This window comes from Carcharodon carcharias, chromosome 9, assembly GCF_017639515.1.
Source record: "Carcharodon carcharias isolate sCarCar2 chromosome 9, sCarCar2.pri, whole genome shotgun sequence".
Lineage (NCBI taxonomy): Eukaryota > Metazoa > Chordata > Chondrichthyes > Lamniformes > Lamnidae > Carcharodon > Carcharodon carcharias.
The window spans coordinates 94671949-94696025 of NC_054475.1; the positions used below are offsets into that span (position 1 = coordinate 94671949).

At 42.6% G+C, this 24077-nt stretch overlaps 1 protein-coding gene across 1 annotated transcript in view; it reads left to right on the plus strand.

Annotated features, from left to right (window-relative positions):
- Positions 1 to 21226, plus strand: part of si:ch73-335m24.2 (protein eva-1 homolog C) — a 36165-nt gene extending 14939 nt beyond the window's left edge. The window contains exons 2-8 of the mRNA XM_041196156.1: positions 1678 to 1877; positions 4687 to 4810; positions 13942 to 14094; positions 16853 to 16996; positions 17088 to 17159; positions 18519 to 18611; positions 20856 to 21226. Of these exons, the coding sequence (XP_041052090.1) occupies positions 1678 to 1877; positions 4687 to 4810; positions 13942 to 14094; positions 16853 to 16996; positions 17088 to 17159; positions 18519 to 18611; positions 20856 to 21226 (1157 nt within the window). The remainder of the gene's footprint in view (positions 1 to 1677; positions 1878 to 4686; positions 4811 to 13941; positions 14095 to 16852; positions 16997 to 17087; positions 17160 to 18518; positions 18612 to 20855) is intronic.
- Positions 21227 to 24077: the final 2851 nt, after the last annotated feature.

The window sequence follows — 24077 nt, forward strand, 5'->3', positions numbered from 1 at the left end:
GGAACATGTTTCATTAAATTTTTAATGCTTTCATTTATTTTTTTGAAAAGCACTTCAATCTCCATGCCTCAGGGAGACTGAAGTGCTCTTTCGCGCGCATGCGAAACTGCACATTAGATCTGACTCTCCCTCCTACCCCCCCCGTCTGCACAGGTAGTGCTGAAAAACTCGCCATCCACGCTGGGAGGGCCTTAATTGACACGCCCACTTGAAATCGTGGTGCCGAGCTGATTGCGGGCAGTGGGCAGCTGCGTGGCCGACCCTGCTTGCTCCCACCGAGCCCGCCCGACACAGGAAAAATGCAGGCCTTGTACTTAAATATAATTTCTTAAGTAAGAGAATATCTCAGCAATTTATAAGGGGTGAGTTAAACACTGAGCAGGGGTGGAATTGTAGAGGAGGCATGGCTGAAAAGCCAAGTTTTGAGAGTGGGCTAAGAAAAATATGTCAGCTGGAACAGGCATAGTGGCTGAAAGATGAACCTCTGATTGAGATCAAGCAGTAATGTGGATTCAGGGGAGCAGACGGAGTGAGCTGGGAAGCTTGGTTATAAAAGATCCTGTAGTTAAGGTGGGGCAAGCCTATTGAGGAATTTGAAAATCAAGGATCCTTTGTCAGGGATAGGACTTCACTGGGGATGAAAGTTGGCAAGTTGAACATTTTAGAAATCAATCCTCAAGTTAATGAAAGTGCGGATGTTTGTTTCAACTTTGTGTCTGACAGTCTGAGGGTAGGGGTGGGTACGGTGAGAACTGACAGGAATGCGTTTTTTATTTATCCTTTCACTGGGTGTGGGCATTGCTAGCTAGTATTTATTGCCCATCTCTAATTTCCTTGAGAAATGGTAGTGGTTGTGGACTTGGAAGGTGCTGTTGAAGGAGCCTTGGTGAGTTCCTGTAGTGCATGTTGTAGGTGGTACACAGTGCTGTCACTGTGTGTTGGTGGGAAGGAGTGAATGTTGAAGGTGGTGGATGGGCTGCCAATCAAGCGGGATGCTTTGTCCTGGATGGTGTCAAGCTTCTTGAGTGTTGTTGGAGCTGCACTCATCCAGCAAGGAGAGAGTATTTCATCACATTCCTGACTTGTGCCTTGTAGATAGTGGACAGACTTTGGGGAGTCAGAGGGAGTTACTCGCTGCAGAATTCCCAATCCCTGACCTGCTCTTGTAGCCATTGTATTTATATGGCTAGTCCAGTTCAGATTCTGGTCAGTGGTAACCCCAAGGTTGTTGATAGTGGGGGATTCAGTGATGGGAATGCCATTGAATGTAAAGTGGAGATGGTTAGATTCTCTCTTGTTGGAGATGATCATTGCCTGGTACTTGTGGAGCGTGACTGTTATTTGCCACTTGTCAGCCCAAGCCTGGATATTGTCCAGGTCTTGCTGCATGTGGGCACTGACTGCTTCAGTCTCTGAGGAGTCATGAATGGTGCTGAACATTGTGCAATCATCAGTGAACATCCCCACTTCTGACATTATGATGGGGGGAAGGCCATTGATGAAGCTGTTGAAGATGGTTGAGCCGAGGACACTACCCTGAGGAACTCCTACCGTGCGGAATATATTATGATGAAGGCAGATTGTGCAAAATAACAGTGTTTTACAGCATGCTTTTTTTCACAGCTTCAAGGATAGGGCCATCTCTCAGTCCGTCAGTAATCAGTTTTCTTTCTCTAGGTTACCTTCTGAAGATTCTGCAGAACCACACAGTTCATGCATGTGACGGGGATCGCCTCTCAGTAAGCTGCCCACCTCAGACATCCATTAGCATTCTGTCTGCTTTCTATGGTCGCCGTGTTCCCAGCGAACACCTGTGTCCCAGTACAAGAAATACTTCAGCTGAAAGCACCAATTGTGCTGCCCTCACTGCTATACCGGTGAGTAATGTAACTTTCGTCCACATTGAAAATATAAACTAATTGCTTAAAAACATAATTTCTAAATTTGTGGATGACAACAAATTGGGGGATTGTCAATACCGCACCAAACTAAAAGATGATGCCAGTAAACTTGCAGAATGAGAATATAATTGGCAAATGAATTTCAACACAGATATGTGTGAGGTATTACAGCTTGGTAAGAAAAATAAGGAGATCACACTTTACTTGGAAAGTAGGAACCTCAATGGGGTAGATGAGCAAAGGAATCGAGAAAGACAAATACATAAATCACTAAAAGTAGCAACACAGGTTAATAAGGAATAAAGCAAACCAAGCGCTATGGTTTATTTATCGAGGGATAGAATTGAAAATTAGAAAAGTTATGCCAAACATGTAGCAAGCCTTGGTTAGGCCACATTTGGAGTACAGTATACAATTCTGGCTGTCATTTTACAAGAAGGATATAGAGGAACTGGAGTAGTGCAAAACCGATTTACAAGGATGAAGTTATAAATATCAGGAAAATGACAAAAAAGTTTAGTCCCTTAGTTTCAAAAGCTGAGGAGTGACTGAAAACAATGAAAGATTTTGATCAGAGTCAATAGATTGAGAGTGCGGAAGAGCAAAACTAGAGGCCATCAATATAAGATAGTTACCAAAAAAAGGAATCAAATAGGGAACTCTTTCCTCCAGAAAGTGGTGATAATGTGGAACTTTCTACCCCAGGAAATAATTGAGGTGAATAGTATAAATACATTGAAGAGAAGGCTATGAGGGAGAAAGGAATAGTGTGTGATAGAGTTAGTTGAGGAAAAATGAGAGAACACTTGTATTGCAAGATCTGAACATTTTATTATATTGCCCTCTTATATTGGGAGGTTTAAATAAAGTTGTTCAGTAGTGGCTGCTGCTGTGAGTCACATGTTAATCTTTTCTCATGCAAGACACAACAGGAAGATAATGACAAGGATAGGATGGAATTCTTTTTTAGACTTCATTTGAGATGTTCAGGATTGAAGAACATTGTGACACACGTGTTGAAACTAGTGTTGATTTTGAGGAAGTTTGAGTGACATGAAAGATTGCTCCATGTGTACACGTTGTGTTTAGGTACACAGTAAGTCAGCATGGTACGTAATTGAAAATAATGGCATTGAAAGCATATTTGGCACAATGGGGGAATTCAACACTAAGAGGGAGAAATGGTGTTATTACAAATGAAGGTTACATATTTGGCTGAAAGCAAATAATAGGAGATGATAGGAATAATAGCAACCTGATAGGCCCATGTGCTTTTGATGTAATTTTTAATCAAGATGTCTGAGAGACCCTAGTTTGGTGGAATATGCTGAGATTAATGAAATCCTGAATTCATAATATGGTGCAACTAAGAATGAGATTGCGCTGAGAGTTGCACATATGAAAGGATGAAGCTGCCAAGTGAGTCTATGGCAGATTACATTCTCAAACTAAAGAAACTCTCTTGTCACTGTGGGTATGGCTTGAACTTGGAAGTCAACCTCAGAGACATGTTTGTAGGAAGCCTAAAGAATAATAAAATCCAGGCTGAGCTTTTGAACCAAGGCAATGAGCTGACATGTGAGGAGGCCCTGCAGTGAGGTCACAACCATAGAAATGGCAGAAATCGATAGCTGCAAATTACAAGGGAGTTCTTTTCCTGAGGAGGTTCACTAGATTTCAGTGAGATCCATGGCAGACAAGTTCACAGTCTCAGAGTCAAAGATTTAGATACTACCATTGCCATGGTCATCATCAGCCATTTAAATACTCATGTTAGCTGAGGATTGGAGAACACGTGAATGGATCATAAACAATGGCTTGGACTGGTTGGGCTGGTTTCTGTGTCATATGTTCTATGTAATCTATGTAACTCTATGTAAAACAAATCACCTGGCTACAACTTAACTCACACAGTTTCTGCATTAAAATGTAGCAGTGGAAAGTTGCTATTTACACAGTAAAGGCAACTTACTGTTCTAATATCCTTTCTTTAAAAGGCCAGATTGGTTTGTTGATAGGAGCCATGCTCAAAATGAATGGCAGTTAATGGAGTAATTGCTCCACATGCTGGTCCATGCCAATCTGAGGCTTACTGTCTGACAAATTCAGATGCTGACCCATCCCGCAAGTAGATACTGGGAGATGGTGGCGGTCATGGGATGCAGGAGAACAGTTGGAGAGGGGATGAGTGCATCAAAGGTTAAGCATGGGCTGGAACTGACCCACAGCATTTTTAAGGAGTGTTTTTTCCCTTCTGGGTCCAAAGATCTGCACAGGATAGCCTTTACCCTTTTCTTTAGTAAAGTCCTTGACCTTTCGTGCCATCTCTTATCATGGCTATGAGATCACACATATGAATGTATCAGAGCAAAAATACAGGCAACAGGGTGTCTCTTGCTGTGGGGTTTATTAAATATTTATATTTACTGATATTGTTTCTGCAATCTTTAGCCTGTACTGATCAAACTTCTGATGCATCAGAAAGTTTTGCTGTAAGGAGTATTATATTTAAAAAACCTTTTTTGTTATGCATTGGCTCAACTGCAACAAATTGCTGAGATATCACAACATGTGCAGAATATCACTGTGGGTTTCAGGTACAAGCTGTAACTTGGAGACACATAGAAACATATGTTTCACTAATGCCGCTTGCTTCAGGTGGGACCTCCCTACAACGAAGGAAAAATAGGAAATGCTATTTACCCTATCGGCAGTTTAGTGCATCATGATCAGATTTGTTTCATCATTTAACTTGGAAGGGAAACACTATTTGTCTTTTTTACAGAAAGTATATGATGAATGTCAAGACGAGCGCTCCTGCCAGTTTTCAGTCAACAGTCGGCTCTTTGGACTTGATCCCTGTCCTGGGACCAGAAAATATCTGATTGTTTCATTTAAATGCAAACCTGGTAAGTCTAAAACTAGATAGTGAGATTTAGCAAGCAACACAAATACTCTGATCTCACACAGCCCCAATCCCAGCTCCTGGTGCCACTTTAACATTGAGAATGTGAGAGTTAAGGAACAGGAAAGTTTACTTACAAAAAGTACTGCTATGATAAAATGTTAGCAAGCATATTGTTTGTTGTTACACGTAAATACCAGAGAATCCTGCTTTGCCTATTCACCCTCTAAGAATATCCCCAGCAGTTTAGTTCACTTACCTATCGGCCTGGAATTTCTGTAAGGGCTCTCCCAATCATTCATCACAATAACTTCAGCAGAAAATCATTGGAAGCTCTGGAGAAATGACTTCAATAGAAATTCTACCTCATCATGTATTCATCCAGTAAAAAAAAGCCTCCAGAGTTTCCCACAGTCTATCTTTAGTCTCCTCTTCTTCCCTATCTGTTTGCTTCTCCTCAGCAACAGCATCTGGAGGCAAGGATCAGTTTTTCTCTCGGCACTGATGAAACCCAGTTCTACCTCTCCCCTGACCTCTCATGACCTTTTGACCCTCTCTGATCTGTCAGACTGCTTGTTTAACATCAATGTTGGAAGGGGACATCAACAGTACTGTCAAGCAGCACTTCCTTAGCAATAACCTGCTCGCTGACGCTCAGTTTGGGTTCTGTCAGGACCACTCAGTTCCTGACCTCATTACAGCCTTGGTTCAAGCATGGACAAAAGAGCTGAACTCCAGAGATGAGGTGAGATTGACTGCCCTTGACATCAAGGCCGCATTTAACCGAGTGTGGCACCAAGGAGCTCAAGCAAAATTGGAGTCAATGGGAATCAGGGAGAAAACTCTCCATTGGTTGGAGTCATGCCTAGCACAAAGGAAGATGGTTGTGGTTGTTGGAGGTCAGTCATCTCAGTTCCAGGACGTCACTGTGGGAGTTCCTCAGGGTAATGGCCTCGGCCCAACCATCTTCAGCTGCTTCATCAATGACCTTCATTCCATCATAAGGTCAGAAGTGGGATGTTTACTGATGATTCAACAATGCTTAGCACCATTCTCAACACTTCAGATACCAAAGCAGTCCATGTCCAAATGCGGCGAGTAACTCACCATCTGACTCCCAGAAGCCTGTCTACCTTCTACAAGACACAGGTCAGGATTGTGATGGAATACTCCCCGCTTGCCTGGATGAATGCAGCTCCAACAACACTCAAGAAACCTGACACGTTCAGGACAAAGCAGCCCGCTTGATTGGCACCCCATCCACAAACATTCACTCCCTCTACCACCAATGCATAGTTGTAGCAGTTTGTACTATCTACAAGATGCACTGCAGGAACCTTCCAAACCCACAACCGCTACCGTCTAGGAGGGCAAGGGCAGCAGACAGCTGGGAACACCACCACCTGGAGGTTCCCCTCCAAGCCACTCACCATCCTGACTTGGAAATATATCACCGTTCTTTATCACTATCACTGGGTCAAAATCCTGGAACTCCCTTCCTAACAGCACTGTGGGTGTACCTACACCACATGGACTGCAGCAGTTCAAGAAGGCAACTCACCACCACACTCTCAAGGGCAATTAGGAATGGGCAATGAATGCTGGCCTAGCCAGTGATGCCCACATCCAATGAATGAAGAAAACAATATCTTAGGTGAGCCATAATGTCCCTCAACTTAGCATAGGGAAAACCGAAGCTATTGCCTGTGGCCCCTGCCACAAAGTCTGCATCTTTGCTTCTGACTCCATTCATGCCCTGCTGCTGTCTCAGACTGACATGTATTGTTGTAACTTTGGTGGCTGTTCAGTCTTGAGTTTAACTTTAAGTTCCCTATCTTGTCCAGACTACTTCCTTCCACCTGTATAACATTATCTTCCTTTGTCCCTATCTCAGTCCTCTCTTCTAAAACCTTATGCATGGCTTTGTCTACTCTAGTCCTGACTACTCTGAACATTTTTGGCTTCCTGTCCTCCACCAATCATTTTAATGGAATACAAATTGGGTTTTAACCATTCCACCAGATTACTGCCCGTTTAGTGTAGATGAAAATGTATACCCACTGGTCCTCGCTGATTTACGTTGCTTCCTGCATGCCCACTTTCTCCTTCCATGGCCATACTCTACCTTATGCAATATCCTTCAGCCCTACAGCCTCCCCAAAAACTTAATTTCTCTGACTCTGGCCTTCTGCACAAGATCCCTCCGTTTACCTCACCATGGCTAGCAGATTCTTTAACCATCTCAGTCCTTCTCTTTGGAACTCTCTCCATAAACCCATTCTCCCACCTTTAAAAACCTTATCAATCCAAACTTTTGGATTGCAATTATTCTAATTTAAATTTTAATGTTTGACTAGCACAGTTTTGTTTCTTTTCCTTTGAAGTGTTGCACCACAAGCACACAGATAAGGCAGAATTTTACAGTCCGGGGTCCCGTAAAACTATGTGTCCTTCCTGCTCCTTACCCACCTGCTCCTTATCTGGCTGTGATTTTATGGGGTTGGGGGGAGCGGCGGTGGGGTGTGTAAGGCTTGCCCCAATTGAAGTCCTTAAGTGGCCAATTAATGGTCACAAGGGCCACTACCTGCCCGACCACAATTTTCAGGCTGGTGGGAAGAGGTTAGGGACAGGCTCGGCAGGTTAGCCTACTTTGGCCTAGGGCGAGCAGCCGAATGTGCGTTCAAGGGCCTTCTTTCCCGGTTGCCTACCACGCCACCCCCTCCCACCCACAGGTGTCTCCTCCACCCCTGGCTTTTGAAACCCAGCTCCCACAACCCTCTTTGAACCCCTCTCCCCAGTGTCTCTGTCCAGAAACCTTCCATCCAGATCCTGGCTCTTGTTCCCGGGGACTGGATGTGGTCCCAGGGTTGGCCACCACTCTCGGTGGTGCTATGAGATACCAGCCAATAAGATCAGCTGGCAACTATCTGAAGTGAGGCCTTGTCCCTAGACTTCGGCAAGATGGCCCACCTCCAGCCAATTAACACTCCACAGAGTATTAAATGGCTGTGGGGTAGCTGTCAGGAGCAGGACTGCATTCCCTGCTGACTTTTCTGGTGGCAGGGTGGAAAACACAGCCATCTGAAAAATCCTGCTCATAATAAGATAACAAATTCAATAGCTCCATTAACACCCCCTCATGTTCAATACATTCTAGAACATAAAGAGATGTGAAGAAACAATGGAATGGGAAAAGGCTTTGTGGCAGTCTAATCCAGTTCTGACAGTTGACCCAAAGTCTACTTTCTTCTGGAATCTACCTCACCCAATTCATGTCTTGAGAAAATGTTCCGTATAGATATTTCTTGATTTCCAAGATTATCAGGAAAATTACAGCCTTTGATTTCATCTATTCATGGGATGTGGACATCACTGCCTAGGCCAGCCTTTATTGTCTATGTTCAGAGGGCATTTAAGAGTCAACCACATTGCTATGGGTCTGGAATCACATGTAGGCCAGACCAAGTAAGGATGGCAGATTTCCTTTCCTAAAGGACATTAGTGAACCAGATGGGCTTTTATAACAATCAGCAATGGTTTCATGGTCATCTTCGGGTTTGTAATCCCAGATTTTTAGTGAATTCAACTTTCACCATCTATGATGGTGGAATTCAAACCCAGGTTATTACCCTAGGTCTCTGGATTGCTAGTCCAGCGACAATACCACTATGCCACCGCCTCACTATTCAAAGCTGTAAGCTACCATTACAGACAATACTCCTTCCCCAGCCTGAACAATAGAAGATTGTGTCCTATGGAGTATTTGACCATTTTGGCCTATAGCCTCCATTGCTTTTTCCAAATATTTAATGCAGCTTCCTTTGAAAGGAATTACTCAATTCAACACCTGAACATAACTAAGATTCCATTCCACATTTTTCCACTTACTTGAGGATAATAATTTCTTGAGGGCAATTTGAAGCAGCATTGCTGAATTATAATCCAATTGACATTGCAGGTATTTTAAGATTCACACAATTATTTTAGTGCACCTATGAGATGCCAAGCACACTGTCACTCCAATGAAAACAAAAACAAATTGCTTATAAAATACATTAGGATCTATAGTATTATTGCGCTAATTTTGAAAGGTTTGGCTGCAAAATTTGGCTTTGTAGCTCTCATAGTTTTGGTGCTATGGTTATTGTTTTGGCAACTGTGCTGCATGTACACATTTCCAGTGCAGCTGGCACATTAGAAAGATTACGATGTCAGTCAGTGTGTAATGCTAATTTGACACTAGTGCAGCCATTTTTGGCCTTACTGTTCCACCCTCCCTTAAACACGAGCAGCTGAATGTGCACTCAGCAGCAGAAAGGACTCCCCCTATCAACCACTTTCAGGTTAGTTGCTGATTGATTTTTACTGGCTCTGTCTGAATTTGTAAAAGTGCTACTATTTAAAGTTGGTTAAGTTGACAGAAATTTGTAATGTATTTGGTGAAGGCCTTGCTTCTGATTTCAAAGATTATGCTCAGACCACTTGTTCTCAGTCATGGATGCAAGAGTTTCCATCCCCTTTGGCCTGCAGCAAGGTAGGGAGAATGGGCAGATGCAACAGAGAGGAGGACACACTGCTTAGAGAGGGAGAAGGAGGAGAGGGTGAAGGCAGCACTGCCAGTGGTTATGAATTTAAGACTGGTTGTTGCCAGAAACTTTATATTGGAATCCTTGCAGGCAGGGCTGGTGACACCTCTAACTTCCCCCAGTCTGTTGTCCACTGCTGTACAAGGGAGTTGGCAGGTTTTCTTTCTTTTAGAGAGGGGAATATGTTGTGTTCTCTCTGACCTGAGAGAAGTAGGCAGAACGTGCATGTGGCCTTGCCAGGATGGCAAGCTTTCCCATGAGCAGGGTGGCTTTGTGGGCACTGTTTCTAAATGCAGATGTACTGCAATACCAACAGTTCTACTCCCTGAATATGCAGTTGGTGTGCGACCATGCTCAGCACATCATGCAGGCTAATGACCTGGCAGCAATCATGATGCTTTTATTCTCTGTTACTCTGCCATTCCATCATATTTGTATCAGTATAAAAATAGCAGTATCAGTAGTAGTATCAGCATCAGTATCAAACCAGAGGGTGGCAATTGGGTCACTAGGGCTATTCACTGACCACCTGGCTCCTGGCTGCAGTGCGCAAGCCACAAACAGATGGGCAGCAAGCATTTGTAGCAGGGCAGTCAAAACGAGCCCTGACCTCTGACTCTGGACTTTGGTGCGGAGCTGGACACTGGACTTCGCCTTCTGTGGCGCAGTCTCTACAGTGCATTCCCTGCAGCTGCCGAGAAGATCTGTTGGCCGGGCCTCCGCCAGTAGGCGACAATGGTGGAGAGTGACCGTTTCTGAGGGTGGGGGCCAAAAGCCTTGCAAGCAGGCTGAAGAGGTCATGAGGAGAGAGCAGCAGCAGACAGAAGAAGCAGGAGCCCTGGACTAGTGAGCTGTGGTGTGGTAGGAGCAAGCGCCACAAAGAGAACAGCCCGAAACCTCTCTCAGTGTCTGGGGTACTGGTGAGAGGAAGTGGATCAGGCATGCAGCCATTAGAGACCAAGGAAGATCACCTGGAATGCACAGAATCCCCTTTTCCCTACCCCAAGTCTTGGAAGTCCTGGGATGAGGAAGATACAAGCGAGGTGTCTCCCAAGCTTGTTTCTTTGCTGCAATCACTAACCATTGCTTCTGCTCCCACTGTTCTAGAACCAACTCTGCTACACGGCTGATTAGACACCAGGAGTTGAGCTCTCGACGGGTTTCTTGTGTGTCTGGAATGTTGGGCCACGATCTGTCCATTATAAAATGTTTGTTTCTTTAGGTTGAGTTTTTTCATGAATGTGCTTGTAGGTTTGGCCGGTGGAATAAAGGATCATTGCATTGAGCTTTCATGCATTCTGTGTGCTTAAATCCTGCATTATGTTTTGGTGTTGGAAGTCAGATTCTACAATGCAGGCATCAAACCTAAGAAGTTTACCTCAAGTGTGGGTGACAAGGTCCAGAGTGACACCAGCACTGCTCAGCCTCTTGTGTACTGCTCAGTGTTTGAGTCATGGTGGATAAGATGGAAAGGCGTTTGACAGAGATGGAGCAGGTAGTGGAGGAGCTGCAGCTGGTCATATCCATGAGGGAGGCTGAAGCAGCTCCAGTCTCTTTGGAGCACAGACTTTAGAGGAAGAAGTTGAAAATTTAAGCCAAGACCAGGAAGAGGCTCCCAATATGCCTTCACTTTAGGCAGTGAAGGAAAGAAGAAGAATCCCTTCCCAATTGGGAGGAAGTTAGATAGGTTTGGAAGGAGACCAGAAACATCAAGCAGCCCGTTGGCCGAAGACTGGATTGAAGATGTCCAAATGGTCATGGCATCCCAGGGTCTCAATGTGATAGAGCAGGCAGCATTCTTGAAATACTGGAGAGAGGTTTTGAAGTCAAAAGGAGCTCGCAACTGATCTTTGAAGTCATAGAGTCATATAGTTATACAGCACAGAAACAGGCCCTTCGGCCCATCATGTCTGTGCCAGCCATCAAGCACCTATCTATTCTAATCCCATTTTCCAGCACTTGGCCCGTAGCCCTGTAGGCTATGGCATTTCAAGTGCTCATCTAAATACTTCTTAAATGTTGTGAGGGTTCCTGTTTCCACCACCCCTCTCAGGCAGTGTGTTCCAGATTCCAACCATCCTCTGGGTGAAAAAGTTTTTCCACAAATCGCCTCTAAACCTCCTGCCCCTTACCTTAAATCTATGCCCGCTGGTTATTGATACTTCCGCTAAGGGGAAAAGTTTCTTCCTATCTACCCTACCTATGCCCCTGATAATTTTGTATACCTCTATCTGGTCCCCCCTCAGCCTTCTCTGCTCCAAGGAAAATAACCCCAGCCTATCTAGTCTCTCTTCATAGCTGAAATGCTCCAGCCCTGGCAACATCCTTGTGAATCTCCTCTTTAGCCTCTCCAGTGCAATCACATCCTGATCAGAACTGCACAGTACTCCAGCTGTGCCCTAAATTGCATTTTATACAGCTCCAGCATAACCTCTCTGCTCTTATATTCTGTGCCTCAGCTAATAATGGCAAGTATCCCATATGTCTTCTTAACCACCTTATCTGCCTGTGCTGCTGTGTCCTGAGAAAAGTGTGCCCTGTGCTGCTGCTGTGTCCTGAGAAAGGTATTTGGGAACAGCTGGAGTCTGCTGCAGCTGTAGCAGAATTTCTACTGGTGTAAACAGACCGAAGGAGAGGGCTTGTTCTCAGTACTTCTTCAGTGTGTGAACTTGTTTGACTGCATCGTCCTCCTGGATCTCTCCTTCAACCAACTAGGGACACAGTTGAAAAATCACCTGGTGGAGGGATGAAAATGTCCAGATGGAGTTGAGGTGACTTAACAGCGTCAAGCCCCAACTATCTTTCTTTGATGTACCTGATCACATCATCAGGATCATGGGGAAAGATTGGACTACTAAGACCTGGAAGGACCCACTGTCAGGTAGGTGACTATCGGCATTGATGGGGATGTAGACCTCATGCTGTAGAGACCAGAGGAGCACATTGCTACACAGCGAGCTGAGATCCAATCTTTGCTGTCCTATCTCCAAAACAAGCTTCAAGGCTGATCTCATCCAAGGGGTACGTCCAACAGATGCTGGAACTGCCATGGTGTTGGGCACTTTAATTGAAACTACTCCCAGCAACCTCAGACCTCACAGCCAGCAGGAATAGAGACCTCATCTACTGCAACTGCATTCCTCCTCTCACATCAGCTGTTAACTAGGCAAGCCTTCTACCGAGAGCCAGATGGAGGGCAAGATTATTTTGGGAAGTGATTCTGTTTTACCAAAAGCAACAGGAACTTGTCCAACAGTTGATGTGAGATTTGGCGAGGGCAAGGTGTCGTGTCTAATTGACACAGGAACAGAAGCGTCGACCATTACCAATCACTTCTTCAGGGAGCACTTAGCTGCATAATGTGAGCTGGTGGATGTCTCTTCACTCAAAGAAATCTCTGCTCTGCAAGGGTTGGACATCCCTTATCACTATGTTGAGCTTTCCATATCTGCTCTCTGCCACACCTTCCACAACCTTGGATTTCCAGTGGTCTGTGACCCAGCAGATACTCCCGTAGATGTGAGGAAGTTGAGGACACCCGTAGTGTTAAGTCAATTGTGTTTTCCCTGGAAAGCATGTATGGTGACAAGTGCAAGAAAGATGTTATGAGCCTGGCAGGAGGAGGACTTCATGCACTCAAGAGATGTATTGGCCTATATCTGACCTGAGAATCATCTGAGTAGCTGAAAATCAAGCTATTCCTTTACCATCCCTAAAGGATCATGCTAGTCATCACCAACTGGTGTAACTCTTTGAGCAGCTCTAGTCTCTATGGAAGAGAAGGGTAGAATACCCAGGCCGATTGTCAATTTCAGTGATAAAGATAGTCACATCCAATCAAAAACTCCCATTGGTGTTCTTAAGCCTGCAGCTGTTGGTGGAAATGGGCCTACTAGGGAAGAAATCTCCAACCTTATGGCAAACGAGGACCTCAGGCAGCTTCAATTCATGGATGAAGACATCAGTAGACTTAATTTTTACTGTAAAACTAAATGTCCAATGTCTTGCATATCTTATGAAGGAATCCAAACAGCTGCATAAGCTGCTGAAGGACTATAAAAGTATCAGGGTTGAAGATGGCATTGACTGAAAAGGCTATCTGCTCCCAAAGCCTTTTCAGTGTCTTTCTTGAGTGCCTCTTGGCTCCCTAAAAGAAGGGGCCCTCTCTCCTCCTGTTCATCACCTGCACTAAGGCCTCCGGTGCTGCAGTAGAGAATCTTGGAGCATACTGTCTGCCTGTTCCACCATGTTCACTCTTCTTGCAGGTCAGACACTCTTCCTCAGCCACTCCCCACACCTGTTGCAGCCAGACTGCATCTTCCCTTTAAGAGGTGAAGACTGGCTTTAAGTGGTGCTAGCCTAATGTGAACTTGGGCCCACTGCCAAAGTGTGCAGCCATTCAATAGCATCTTTAATATTTGGCTGCATGCGACTGTCTCTTAAATTAGCAGGCAGCATGATTGTAACAAATGGGCATGGGTTAATCACTCATCCCAATCCCCAGCCCCATCTTCCAGTCTAATCCCTTTTTTCCTCCTTTATGTTACAGATGGACACAAAAGCAAACTTGTGTGCGAGAATGAGAAACTACAACTCCAGTGTAAGAACCAAAGCATCCTTGTCATTTACGCTGCAAGTTTTGGACGAGCCCTCTATGGGAATATGGAATGCCCCTCAGTGAACAACACAACGCCAGATATCGGTGAGCCTATAGCCAGGGATTCCAAATTTGCAGAGTGTTTCCAGTACTTTCTGTTCTAGTTTCTGATTTCCATTATCTGCAGTATTTTAGTTTTTATTTCTATACTGCTGTCACACAGGCACTTTCTGCTGACTGGTTACTGACCACCTGGAGCAAGAACCCTTGTGTTTATTTGCCCTTCTCCTTAGCCTTATTACCTTACTGAGATAAGTGGACTCAGCACATTTTGGGTACTGAGATCTGAAATCCTTTTGGTCCATGTATCTCAATACTATGCCAAGTGATATAGTTCACCAAGTGATTGGGGAGCTGACAGCTTTCACTGACTGCCAACTGTTTTTAAACCTAATTACACTTTTTTTTTTAAACACAGTCTACAATTTTTTTTATTGTCCTCTAAAACAGTTGTTGCTCTGAAATCAGGAGAATGAAATAGATGTTCAATTAAGTGGTAGTTTTCTCATTGCTCCACTACTACTGGCCTTGCTTTCAGCTGCCTAGGCCTTAACTCTGAGAACCCCTACCTAAACCCTAACGACTCTCTACCACTCTTTCCTCCTTTAAGACATTCCTTAAAACCTTCCTTTTTGATCAAGCCTTTGATCATCCAGCCAAATATTTCCTTGTGTCAGTGTCATATTTTGTTTTACAATACTCTTGTGAAGCACCTTGGGAATTTTTTATGTTAAGGGTGCTATATAAATATAAGGTATTGCTGTTGTTGTAATGGCACTACAATAACCTCAATAGCCTATGCTAGGGAATAACAAAAAAAAAATTAACCATAAGTCTTGTTGCTGATTATTGTCCACTGACCAATGCTGCAAAGTGCCCTTGGGGAGAATTTTTCCCCTGTCTGGAGGGTTGTACGGGGGCGAGCTCGAACTCGATTGGTGCCCCCGATTGGGTCTGCGTTGCTATTTTATGTGGGGGGCCAATTAACGCCCGCTCAGCGTGATGCGCACCTGGAAGCGCTGTGCACTCTCTGTGCGGATGGTTCCCTGAGTCGGGGCCTGCACTCTTTCACGCATGCGCACGAAAGAGTGCAGAAATCTCCCTGAGGCACCTGTGTGCCTCAGGGAAATTAGTTTAAATTGTAAACATCTAAATAAAGAAATTATAAAAATTTAAAACATGCCCCCTCATGTAACACTGTCACATGAGCTCGGGAATGTCAATGAATTAAAAAAGAAATTAATTCAACTTTTAAACACTTCACGAAACCTCATCCTGCCCGTGGATGAGATTCCATGAAAAATGCGAAGGCCGCCTGGGCTCTTCGCCTGCCCACCAACCTTAAGGCTTGACGGGCAGCTCAGTTTATTAGTTCAATTAGTTTTAAACAGGACTTAATAGGCCTTTGACAGTTTGGCGGGCGTGCAGCCAACTCCTGTGCTTGCCCGCCGAACTGAAAATCTAAATGATGCGCGGTGACGTCGGGACACACGCTCAACATCACCCCGTGTCATTTTATGCCCCAGCGAACGGGCCCCGCCCCTGCTTGTCAAGCCAAAAATTCTGGCCTTTGTGTGGATGTGGGTTAAGGATGGTGTAACAACACTGAAGCATTTGTGTCTTTTTTTCTGCTTGGTATTGATTTCTGTAATTCAATTATAGTACAAAAGGAATTTAAAAATAGCTTCACTCAGAGAAATCATTGTCCAGCATAAATGATAGAATGTTTCAATGATGAAGCAGCCAACCTGTCAGAAGTTTGCTTGAAGCAGGAAACAAATCGCATACTGTAGATGTTGGTGTATAAGACGACCTTTGAAGCCTCAGAAAAATCCCTCCAAAAATGGGGGTCGATTTATATGCAGAGTATAGAAGTGAACTGCCGGTGTGGGCGGTCGTCATTTTGAAACGTAATTGGGATCCAGTGCAAAGAGTGGGCACGTCTTAAACTCCTGCACCTCTGCAATACAGCCTGTATTGCCAGCTTGATCCCTTGCATCTGGTTATAAGATACCAGTAAGTAAAACATGTATTCATGGGGTGAAAATTTGAGGCTGACTACTAATGTGAGTATAGCATGTCATAGCTGAAAAGGGGGGGTTGACTTATATGCAGAGTATATGTAGAAACATGATGATTGAGGCTGGAAAAATAGGTCGAAAACATGTCGGGTCAACTTATACACTGCAATTTATGGTAACTCAAACACAAGCATGCTGTTTGAAATGTATGTGTATGACAAGCATCTCTTTCTATTCAGCAGAAAGGTGCGTACATTTACAAACTCTGGTTACTATTTCAGTTGTGCTTGTTAGCCTGTGCTTTTCAAATCAATGAATGCAGCTGAAAACTTCAAAGATATCTTGAACTTCTGAAAAGTTATAGTTGTTAGAGGATAGAACCAGTAACTAACATAAGCAAAGGAATGGTTTTTCCTTTGTTATCCTAGGCAAGATATCAAACCTATCAAGATACCAAGGTAAGCATAGACGCTCTTCAGACTTTAGGAAGTGATGTTTTCATTTACGAAAGTAGTTTGAAAAACTAAAGACAAAAATATCTAGAGTAAAATGATCCAAAAATATCACCGATAACTTCAAAATTGGTTAATCTCCCCTCACCTGTACAATAAAATGCAAATATTTGCTCTTTAAAACACATACAGGGAGTTGTTTGGGGTGAGTAGTGGAGTGTGGTTGGCTCCTGTGAACTGTCGTGGCAGGAGAACAGAAGAGGAGCAAAGATGAGTAATTGTGAAGAAATTAGATGGTGCAGTGCTATGAATAACTTCCATTCTTTCCAGAGTGCTTGTCACCTACAGCTTTAAGACAAACATCATCGAGCTGCCATGGCAAACCTAATTGTTCGATCATTGCCAGTGTTGTGAGTTTCGGTGATCCCTGTTTCCCTGGAGTCCGCAAACAACTCCAAGTATCATACACATGTGGTAAGAAAATCAGAGATTTCTAAATACTACTGGTAAAACAGATAAATAAAAACAATTAATCATTGTAATTATTTATATTTTAAAATTTCAGTTCCAAAAAAGCTGTTTGAAGAAGCTGGTCAAGGAGCAGTGAAGCCATTCTTAATATCGGATTATACGCATGGTACAAATTCTAACATTTGACTTTGTTTATGCAATTGAATAAAAAGAATGTTTTTCAAGTTATTTAGTTACTGAAAAATGTTGGTTCTATATTATAGCATTTATTTTTCAATAGTTTTGTTACACTTTGAAGAGTTGATCTGACAACAAATAGTTCTTGTTGCAAGTCATTGTTCATCTCTAAGGCAAAGCAAACTAATAACTTACATCAAATCTAGTTGATAATTGCTGAAAACCACTTGTAGTTGAGCCATACAGGAAGGTCATTTAAATTATTGCAGGGAAAGATAGCGAATTAGCGACCTGTTTTACCTATTTTTCACGTGACAATAACAATTAAAATTCTGCCTACTGCCCCAAAGAACCCAGGTTCAACTTCAGTTAACTTATCTTAAGTCAATCGTAAGATGCTACAATGGACCTCTCTGGCCTGTATGTGGGTGGGGAAAATTTGGCCAGGTTTTTCAGACTGGGTTGCTGTCCAATGATCACTACAATGTGTGCATGTGTAGATGATGCTTAGGACAAGATTGAGATCAACCATAATGCCTTTTATTTAAGATCGCATGGTCTGCAGTACTCACTATTATGGATCACATGAAGACAGGTCACTTGAGCAAAGCACTATAGGGATGCTGGTGTTTGTGCGCTGTACGGAGCAAATGTCTTCAGTAGAGAAATGGAGAAAATTGGAACAAATATAAAAAACATGTCAAGAAACTCATGTACAGATAATTTCAGCAGTTGGCATTGTCATAGCCCACCAACATCTGCTGAAGAATGAGCACTGGGTGAGAGATTGGGGGGCAGCATTGAATTGTACCCTGGGAAGAAGCAGCAAATTGAGAGAGGGAATGAGAAAAGACCATAAAGACCAAATTAGGCATTCTTTAAGTTAGGCAAGAATGACCGTAAGAAAAAAATGTAATAATGATTATAAATATATGTACGGTCTATTGGAAAATTTTGAAAGTGAATTTGTTTCAAGAAAACATAACAAATGAAAATATATACTGATGTGATCTGCAGAAAATGGAAATGATGTCTCAATTCTATAGAACCATTGCTTTGAAAATTACCTGTCTGAACAGTAGGGCACAGCTACTTAGAATATCTATACACAATTCATTTGTCTGCTTTGTTAAAGGAAAATATTAACCAATTTATTTTAACCCATTTCACTCTGTATACAAATGTGCTAACCTAACATTTACAGAGCATAATTCTAAGTCCATGCACATTATTTTCATAATTTTCGGCCTAAAATTGGTTGAAACTCACTCTTCATAGTATGGTACTGAATAGTAGAGATAGTCAGTTTTGAAAGCCTTCTCAGTTAGTTTGTACTTATTTGCTGCAGGTGGTTGGTATAATGGCCCAAGAATATCCATGCTTTATGCCAAAGATGTCGTGATTGTTAGCAGTTCTCTGGCCACTCTTGCGCACATTAGGGGTATGTTTCTCTGTGCTGCTAATGTGCATATAATAATGCTTTAAAATGTAAAAAACTAAATTCATTTAATAAATGGTATAACTTTCCAGGAATTTGGGAATATTCGTTTTCCACTAACTTGCTAACATTTCTCTTATTTTCATCTATATTTTGGTCTATTCTCTCCCAGTTATTGACAGCAAGTCCAATTGTTTTAATATTACCTCAAAAAAGGTGCATATAGATTTGTCTTTATATAAAAGAAAATATTTGAAGCAACTAACTTGATTATAAACAAAAACAAAAACAGAATTACCTGGAAAAACTCAGCACGTCTGGCAACATCGGCGGAGAAGAAAAGAGTTGACGTTTCGAGTCCTCATGACCCTTCGACAGAACTTGAGTTCGAGTCCAAGAAAGGGTTGAAATATAAGCTGGTTTAAGGTGCGTGTGTGGGGGGCGGAGAGAGAGAGAGAGAGAGAGAAGTGGAGTGGGGGTGTGGTTGTAGGGACAAACAAGCAGTGATAGAAGCAGATCATCAAAAGATGTCTGTTGACATCTTTTGATGATCTGCTTCTATCACTGCTTGTTTGTCCCTACAACCACACCCCCACTCCACTTCTCTCTCTCTCTCTCTCTCCGCCCCCCACACACGCACCTTAAACCAGCTTATATTTCAACCCTTTCTTGGACTCGAACTCAAGTTCTGTCGAAGGGTCATGAGGACTCGAAACGTCAACTCTTTTCTTCTCCGCCGATGCTGCCAGACCTGCTGAGTTTTTCCAGGTAATTCTGTTTTTGTTTTTGTTTTGGATTTCCAGCATCCACAGTTTTTTTGTTTTTATAACTTGATTATAACATGAATGGGCCAGTCTTGTTTTGCATAGTTCTGAGACTTGATAATATTAGATGAATATCAACTCCCAAGATCCCACTGACAGCTCAGGAGGAGAGTAATAATGGCTGAAAGTGACAGCTTTATGTAGCATCCTTTCTAATGCTGCCATGTTTGGACAAATCCAAACTAAATAAAGGGCAGGATAGCAGTGGGACAGTGGATGGGATCCTGGTTTGATTTTTAATATTTTCTTTGTCATTGAGGAAAATTCATTGAAAATATTAATAACTAAAATCTTTACATTGTAAGTGAGAACACGTACAGATGTTTGGAATAAAAACAGAAAATGCTGGAAAAACTCAGCAGGTCTGGCAGCATCTGTGGAGAGAGAAACAGAGTTAACGTTTCGAGCCTATATGACTCTTCTTCAGAGCTCTTCAGAGTGCAGATGTACAGCTGTTTGGGCCTGATTTTTATGTTGGAGGTGGATGAGGAGGAAACGGGGTTGAGAGCCAGTTTGCATTCGAGAATCTGGGAGGAAGAGCTCCCCCTCAGGTTTTGTCGAATTTAACACTGGACTGATTAAAATGTTTTGAGTTTTCCTGGCAGCGCCAGTTTGAGAAGCTGGCTGGCTATTGGATGGTGAGTATTAGCTTACAGACAGAAAATAGAGAGGAGGAAGGAGGAATCAGAAATGCTGGTGGGAGGAGAAATTGGAGGCCAGATGCTAAGAGATCAGATGGGCTGGATGGGAGATCAGTGGTTGTTGCCAGGACCACAGAGGAGAGATTGGAAAGATGGCAGTGGGAGATTGTGGTTTAGGGGGCAGTGTAGCTTGGCATGACGGGGTCTGGAAGATTAGATTGCAAGGTCGGTGAAGGGGGGAGACAGCCGTTCACGGGGTGGGTGGGATATTGGATGCAGGTTAGCTCGGCGGGTCAGGAAGAAGTATCACAGTTCCTTCTGGCCCATAAGCAGCACTGGAAAGGCACTAACCTGCTAGATCCAATAGTCCTCAAGTTGCCAGATGTCCCGAGGTCCAAGAAACCTGGACAGCCAGCTGAAAGTTAAAATGGATGTAAAATGAGAGACATGTACCCTCGTTAAAATATTAAATGATGAACCTACCTCTTGGAAATAGGTTAGTTGCCTATATCCTATTGGCATGTGTTAAAACTGGAAGTGACTGAGTTCGAGGCTGGTTGAGTTCATGTTTGCGATTTTTAATGTCTTAACATTCCACTCAACCCAATCCAGCTGTTTTGTGAAGGGGGTGGAGGGTGGGGGGTTTAGTTAAAATTCTTTCCTTGGCCTCTGCTTTGTATTTCAGAATTTTTCAGGAAGGCCATTCAAAAGCTTGATGGGTAGCAACTTTGTTTACAGATTGCATAAAAGGTTTGATTTTTCCCTAATCTGTTTCATCCCAGGTCTCCCGGAGAAAGCAGCTCTGTTCTTCGTGTCAGGTGTGTGTTCTGGCTTGGTATTCATCCTCTGTGCTTTTGGATTTCACGTGTTGGTGAGACAAGACATCAGGAAGCTCCTTAGTGAGCCAGAAGACAACCAAGAAAGTGAAAATGAGCATACCAAGATTTCAGATGATGAGGATGACGCCTCTTCTGATGCTTCATTTCGACAGCTGACCAGACAGTACAGGACCTCAGACAATATCTTCAGCCCAGAAGTGGCAGCTGTGATGGTTGACAGAGTCGAGCAGAAGGAGCAAGGAGACAAAGAAATGTGGCTGAATAAGGAGTCTAGTCCCTACGCAATCCAAAATCTGAATTTGCATCCTAGATGAATAGTCAGAGTAATAAATGCTATATAGAGTCATGAGGTACTGAGTCAAAGCTTAAAGATGACATCAACGTGAAATTTGAGTATTTTATGAAACAGGCATGAGTAATGGTATTGTATGAAAAACACAAACTTCCTGGAATCCAATTGAATGCACCAGGAGAAAAAGCTTGGGAACCAGTATACGACTTCCACAATGAAGATAACTGCTGACCAATGGGTCATCCTTTTTTGCTATTTCAGTCTCTTTGCTTTCTTGACTCATACATGCAGCACTTTTTTCTTTGCTTTCTTATTCTCCTTTGGACTGTTTCCTTTATTCTTTGAGTATTTGTCACTGCCTCCTCTCCAATCTCTGTTTCTCACCTCTCTACTACTGCAGTCGAGTTGCCAGCATTGGTTAGATATATTCTTAAAGGTTTTACCATATGACCTCCCACCTCCAATTGCCTAGCCCACTCAAACAGCCTTTTCTGTTTTTATCTCTGATATTTTTATAACTTATTGGTACCCAAAGGAAATGGAAATAAAAACTTTTTCATTGCCACAATAATGCTTTGGTTAATCTTTAATTCCTGTGCGGCTGAACCAAGCTCTTCATAACCTGTGAGCTTCTGGCCACAAGTCTGACCCATTGCTAAGGCCTTAAACTCTGGAATTCCCCCTTTCAACTTTTCCACCATTCTCTCTTTCCAACTTAATCCTCTTTGACCAAGCTTTGGTCCTTGATCTAATACCACTTTGTGTGGCTTGGTGTCAAATTTTGGTTTTTAATGCTCCTGTAAAACACATTGGCACATTTTACTGTGTTCAAGGCTCTACAAAAATACAAATTGCTGTTGTTGGATACTTCAGGGCAACCTTGGAGTGTTGGCGTCCTTATTCCACAGTCGCTATAATCAAGGTAATTAGACTTTATAAAAGTTTATTCCAAATATAAAACTCCTAGTATCCACCAGATATTTCCTGATGTTCCACTTTTCTTGTCAATTCCTATTGGCTCACTCTCACAGATTGGGGAAACAGATCCAATCTATAAGGAATAAAATGCTTTCAGATTTTAATATCTCTACCTATCACTGCTGTTGTGGGAAGGAAAGCAGGAACCAGATGGGATTTGAAGTGGGGCATGAAAGGGCGATGTTTTGAATTAGAATACATATTCCCACAAGAATAAAGTTTTCCATTTCCCTTATTTTTGAATATCCAATTTCCATAAAATGAGTATTTCCTACCTAACCACCCCTAACAGCGCAGGGCAAACATTTTGCATGAAGCTTTATGTGGGATAACATGCAAAAAGCTAACATTTTTCATATTACAGCATTTAGATATCACACATTCTGTATGGTGCACTGAACTGTAAACTACTGAAGAACGAAAAATACTACAGGCGCAGTTATGCGATTCTGTGCAGCTTTTATTACTCTTTGCATCAGAAAATGTCCAACATCAAAATAAGGAAGTCTGTAATTAACATGTAAATCCCAGATATTATTTATGCTGCAGATTATGCAAAACTGAAAACTCTTCTAGCATTGCAAACTGTGCAGTGTAACACAGGAAATAATGCAGAAATCATGTGATTTTTATTATTACAATAATGCAATTTCTGGCATAATTCCGTTTGAGGGAGCTATTCAGAATTGGCCTGAATATACGGCATAGGACATTGACACACAAATGCTTAATGCATTCTTCTGAAAAAAAACTCTGCTGTTTTAATTGTGCTGTTAAGTTGGTTAAAATAAATGAATGGTCACCCCTTAAAATAGAGGAATTTAGACGAATGTACTAATTATCTATTTGTTCATTGCTTTCAGATGTCAATAAATGAGCGGATTTGCTCCACCTGGTGGTTATTGTGAATAGTGCGGTTTCACTTTTCTGTGTTGGGATTATAATTCTTCTAAACAGGTCTTAAAAGGAATCAAGTCATAGAGGCATATGGATCCTGAGATTTCTAAAGCATTAAATGTAGTCTGGTTTAATTCTTCATTCTAGCACCTCTTGTGATATAAACAAATACCTCGTTTTTATTCATTCTCGGGATGGGGGACGGGGGGCGGGGGGGGGGGGGGTGGGGGGAGAGGGGGGGTGGGGTGCGGGGACAGAGTGAGAGAGGATCGCTGGCAGGAATAGCTCGGTGCGCCATTTCAGAAGGCAATTAAGAGCCAAATTGGAGTCACATGTAGGCCAGACGAGGTAAGGATAGCTCAGAGGACATTAGTGAACCAGATGGGTTTTTATGACAATCAACAAAATGGCTTCATGGTCATCATTAGACTTTTAACTCTAGATTTTTAATTATTGAATTCAAATTTCATTGTCTGCTATGGTGGGATTTGAACCCAGATCCCCAGAGAATTATCTGCCAGTGATAATACCATTACACCAATGTCTCCCCTAGTTACAAGTGCTGTCTAAGGACTTTGTGAACTTCTTGAAAATTGGATTACAGACATTCAGGGAATAGAATTATGCCCTTAAAATATTAATTTATATATATTTAATATCTCAGCCAACCTTTAACACGAAAAAAAATGCAAGTGGACACTGTATAAAACACATTACTGTGCGAAGCCATTTTTACTACCCTACAATTCAGATCAACCTGTTCTGGTAAGCACATCACAAGAGTTTGGAATTTGGTTTATGGTAGGGGCTGCTATTGTCATACCAGCCAAATTCCGACAAACAAGGGTTTGAGATCTTCTCCCTCATTTGGCATCAGGGATGCATGATTTATCAGAATAAATCATTTTTCTTGCTACCTCAATTTGTATTAGTTATAGAAGATTCTCTTGTTGACAGCAAGGATGTGGTGCAAGTAGGAAGGAACGCAAAAACTTACC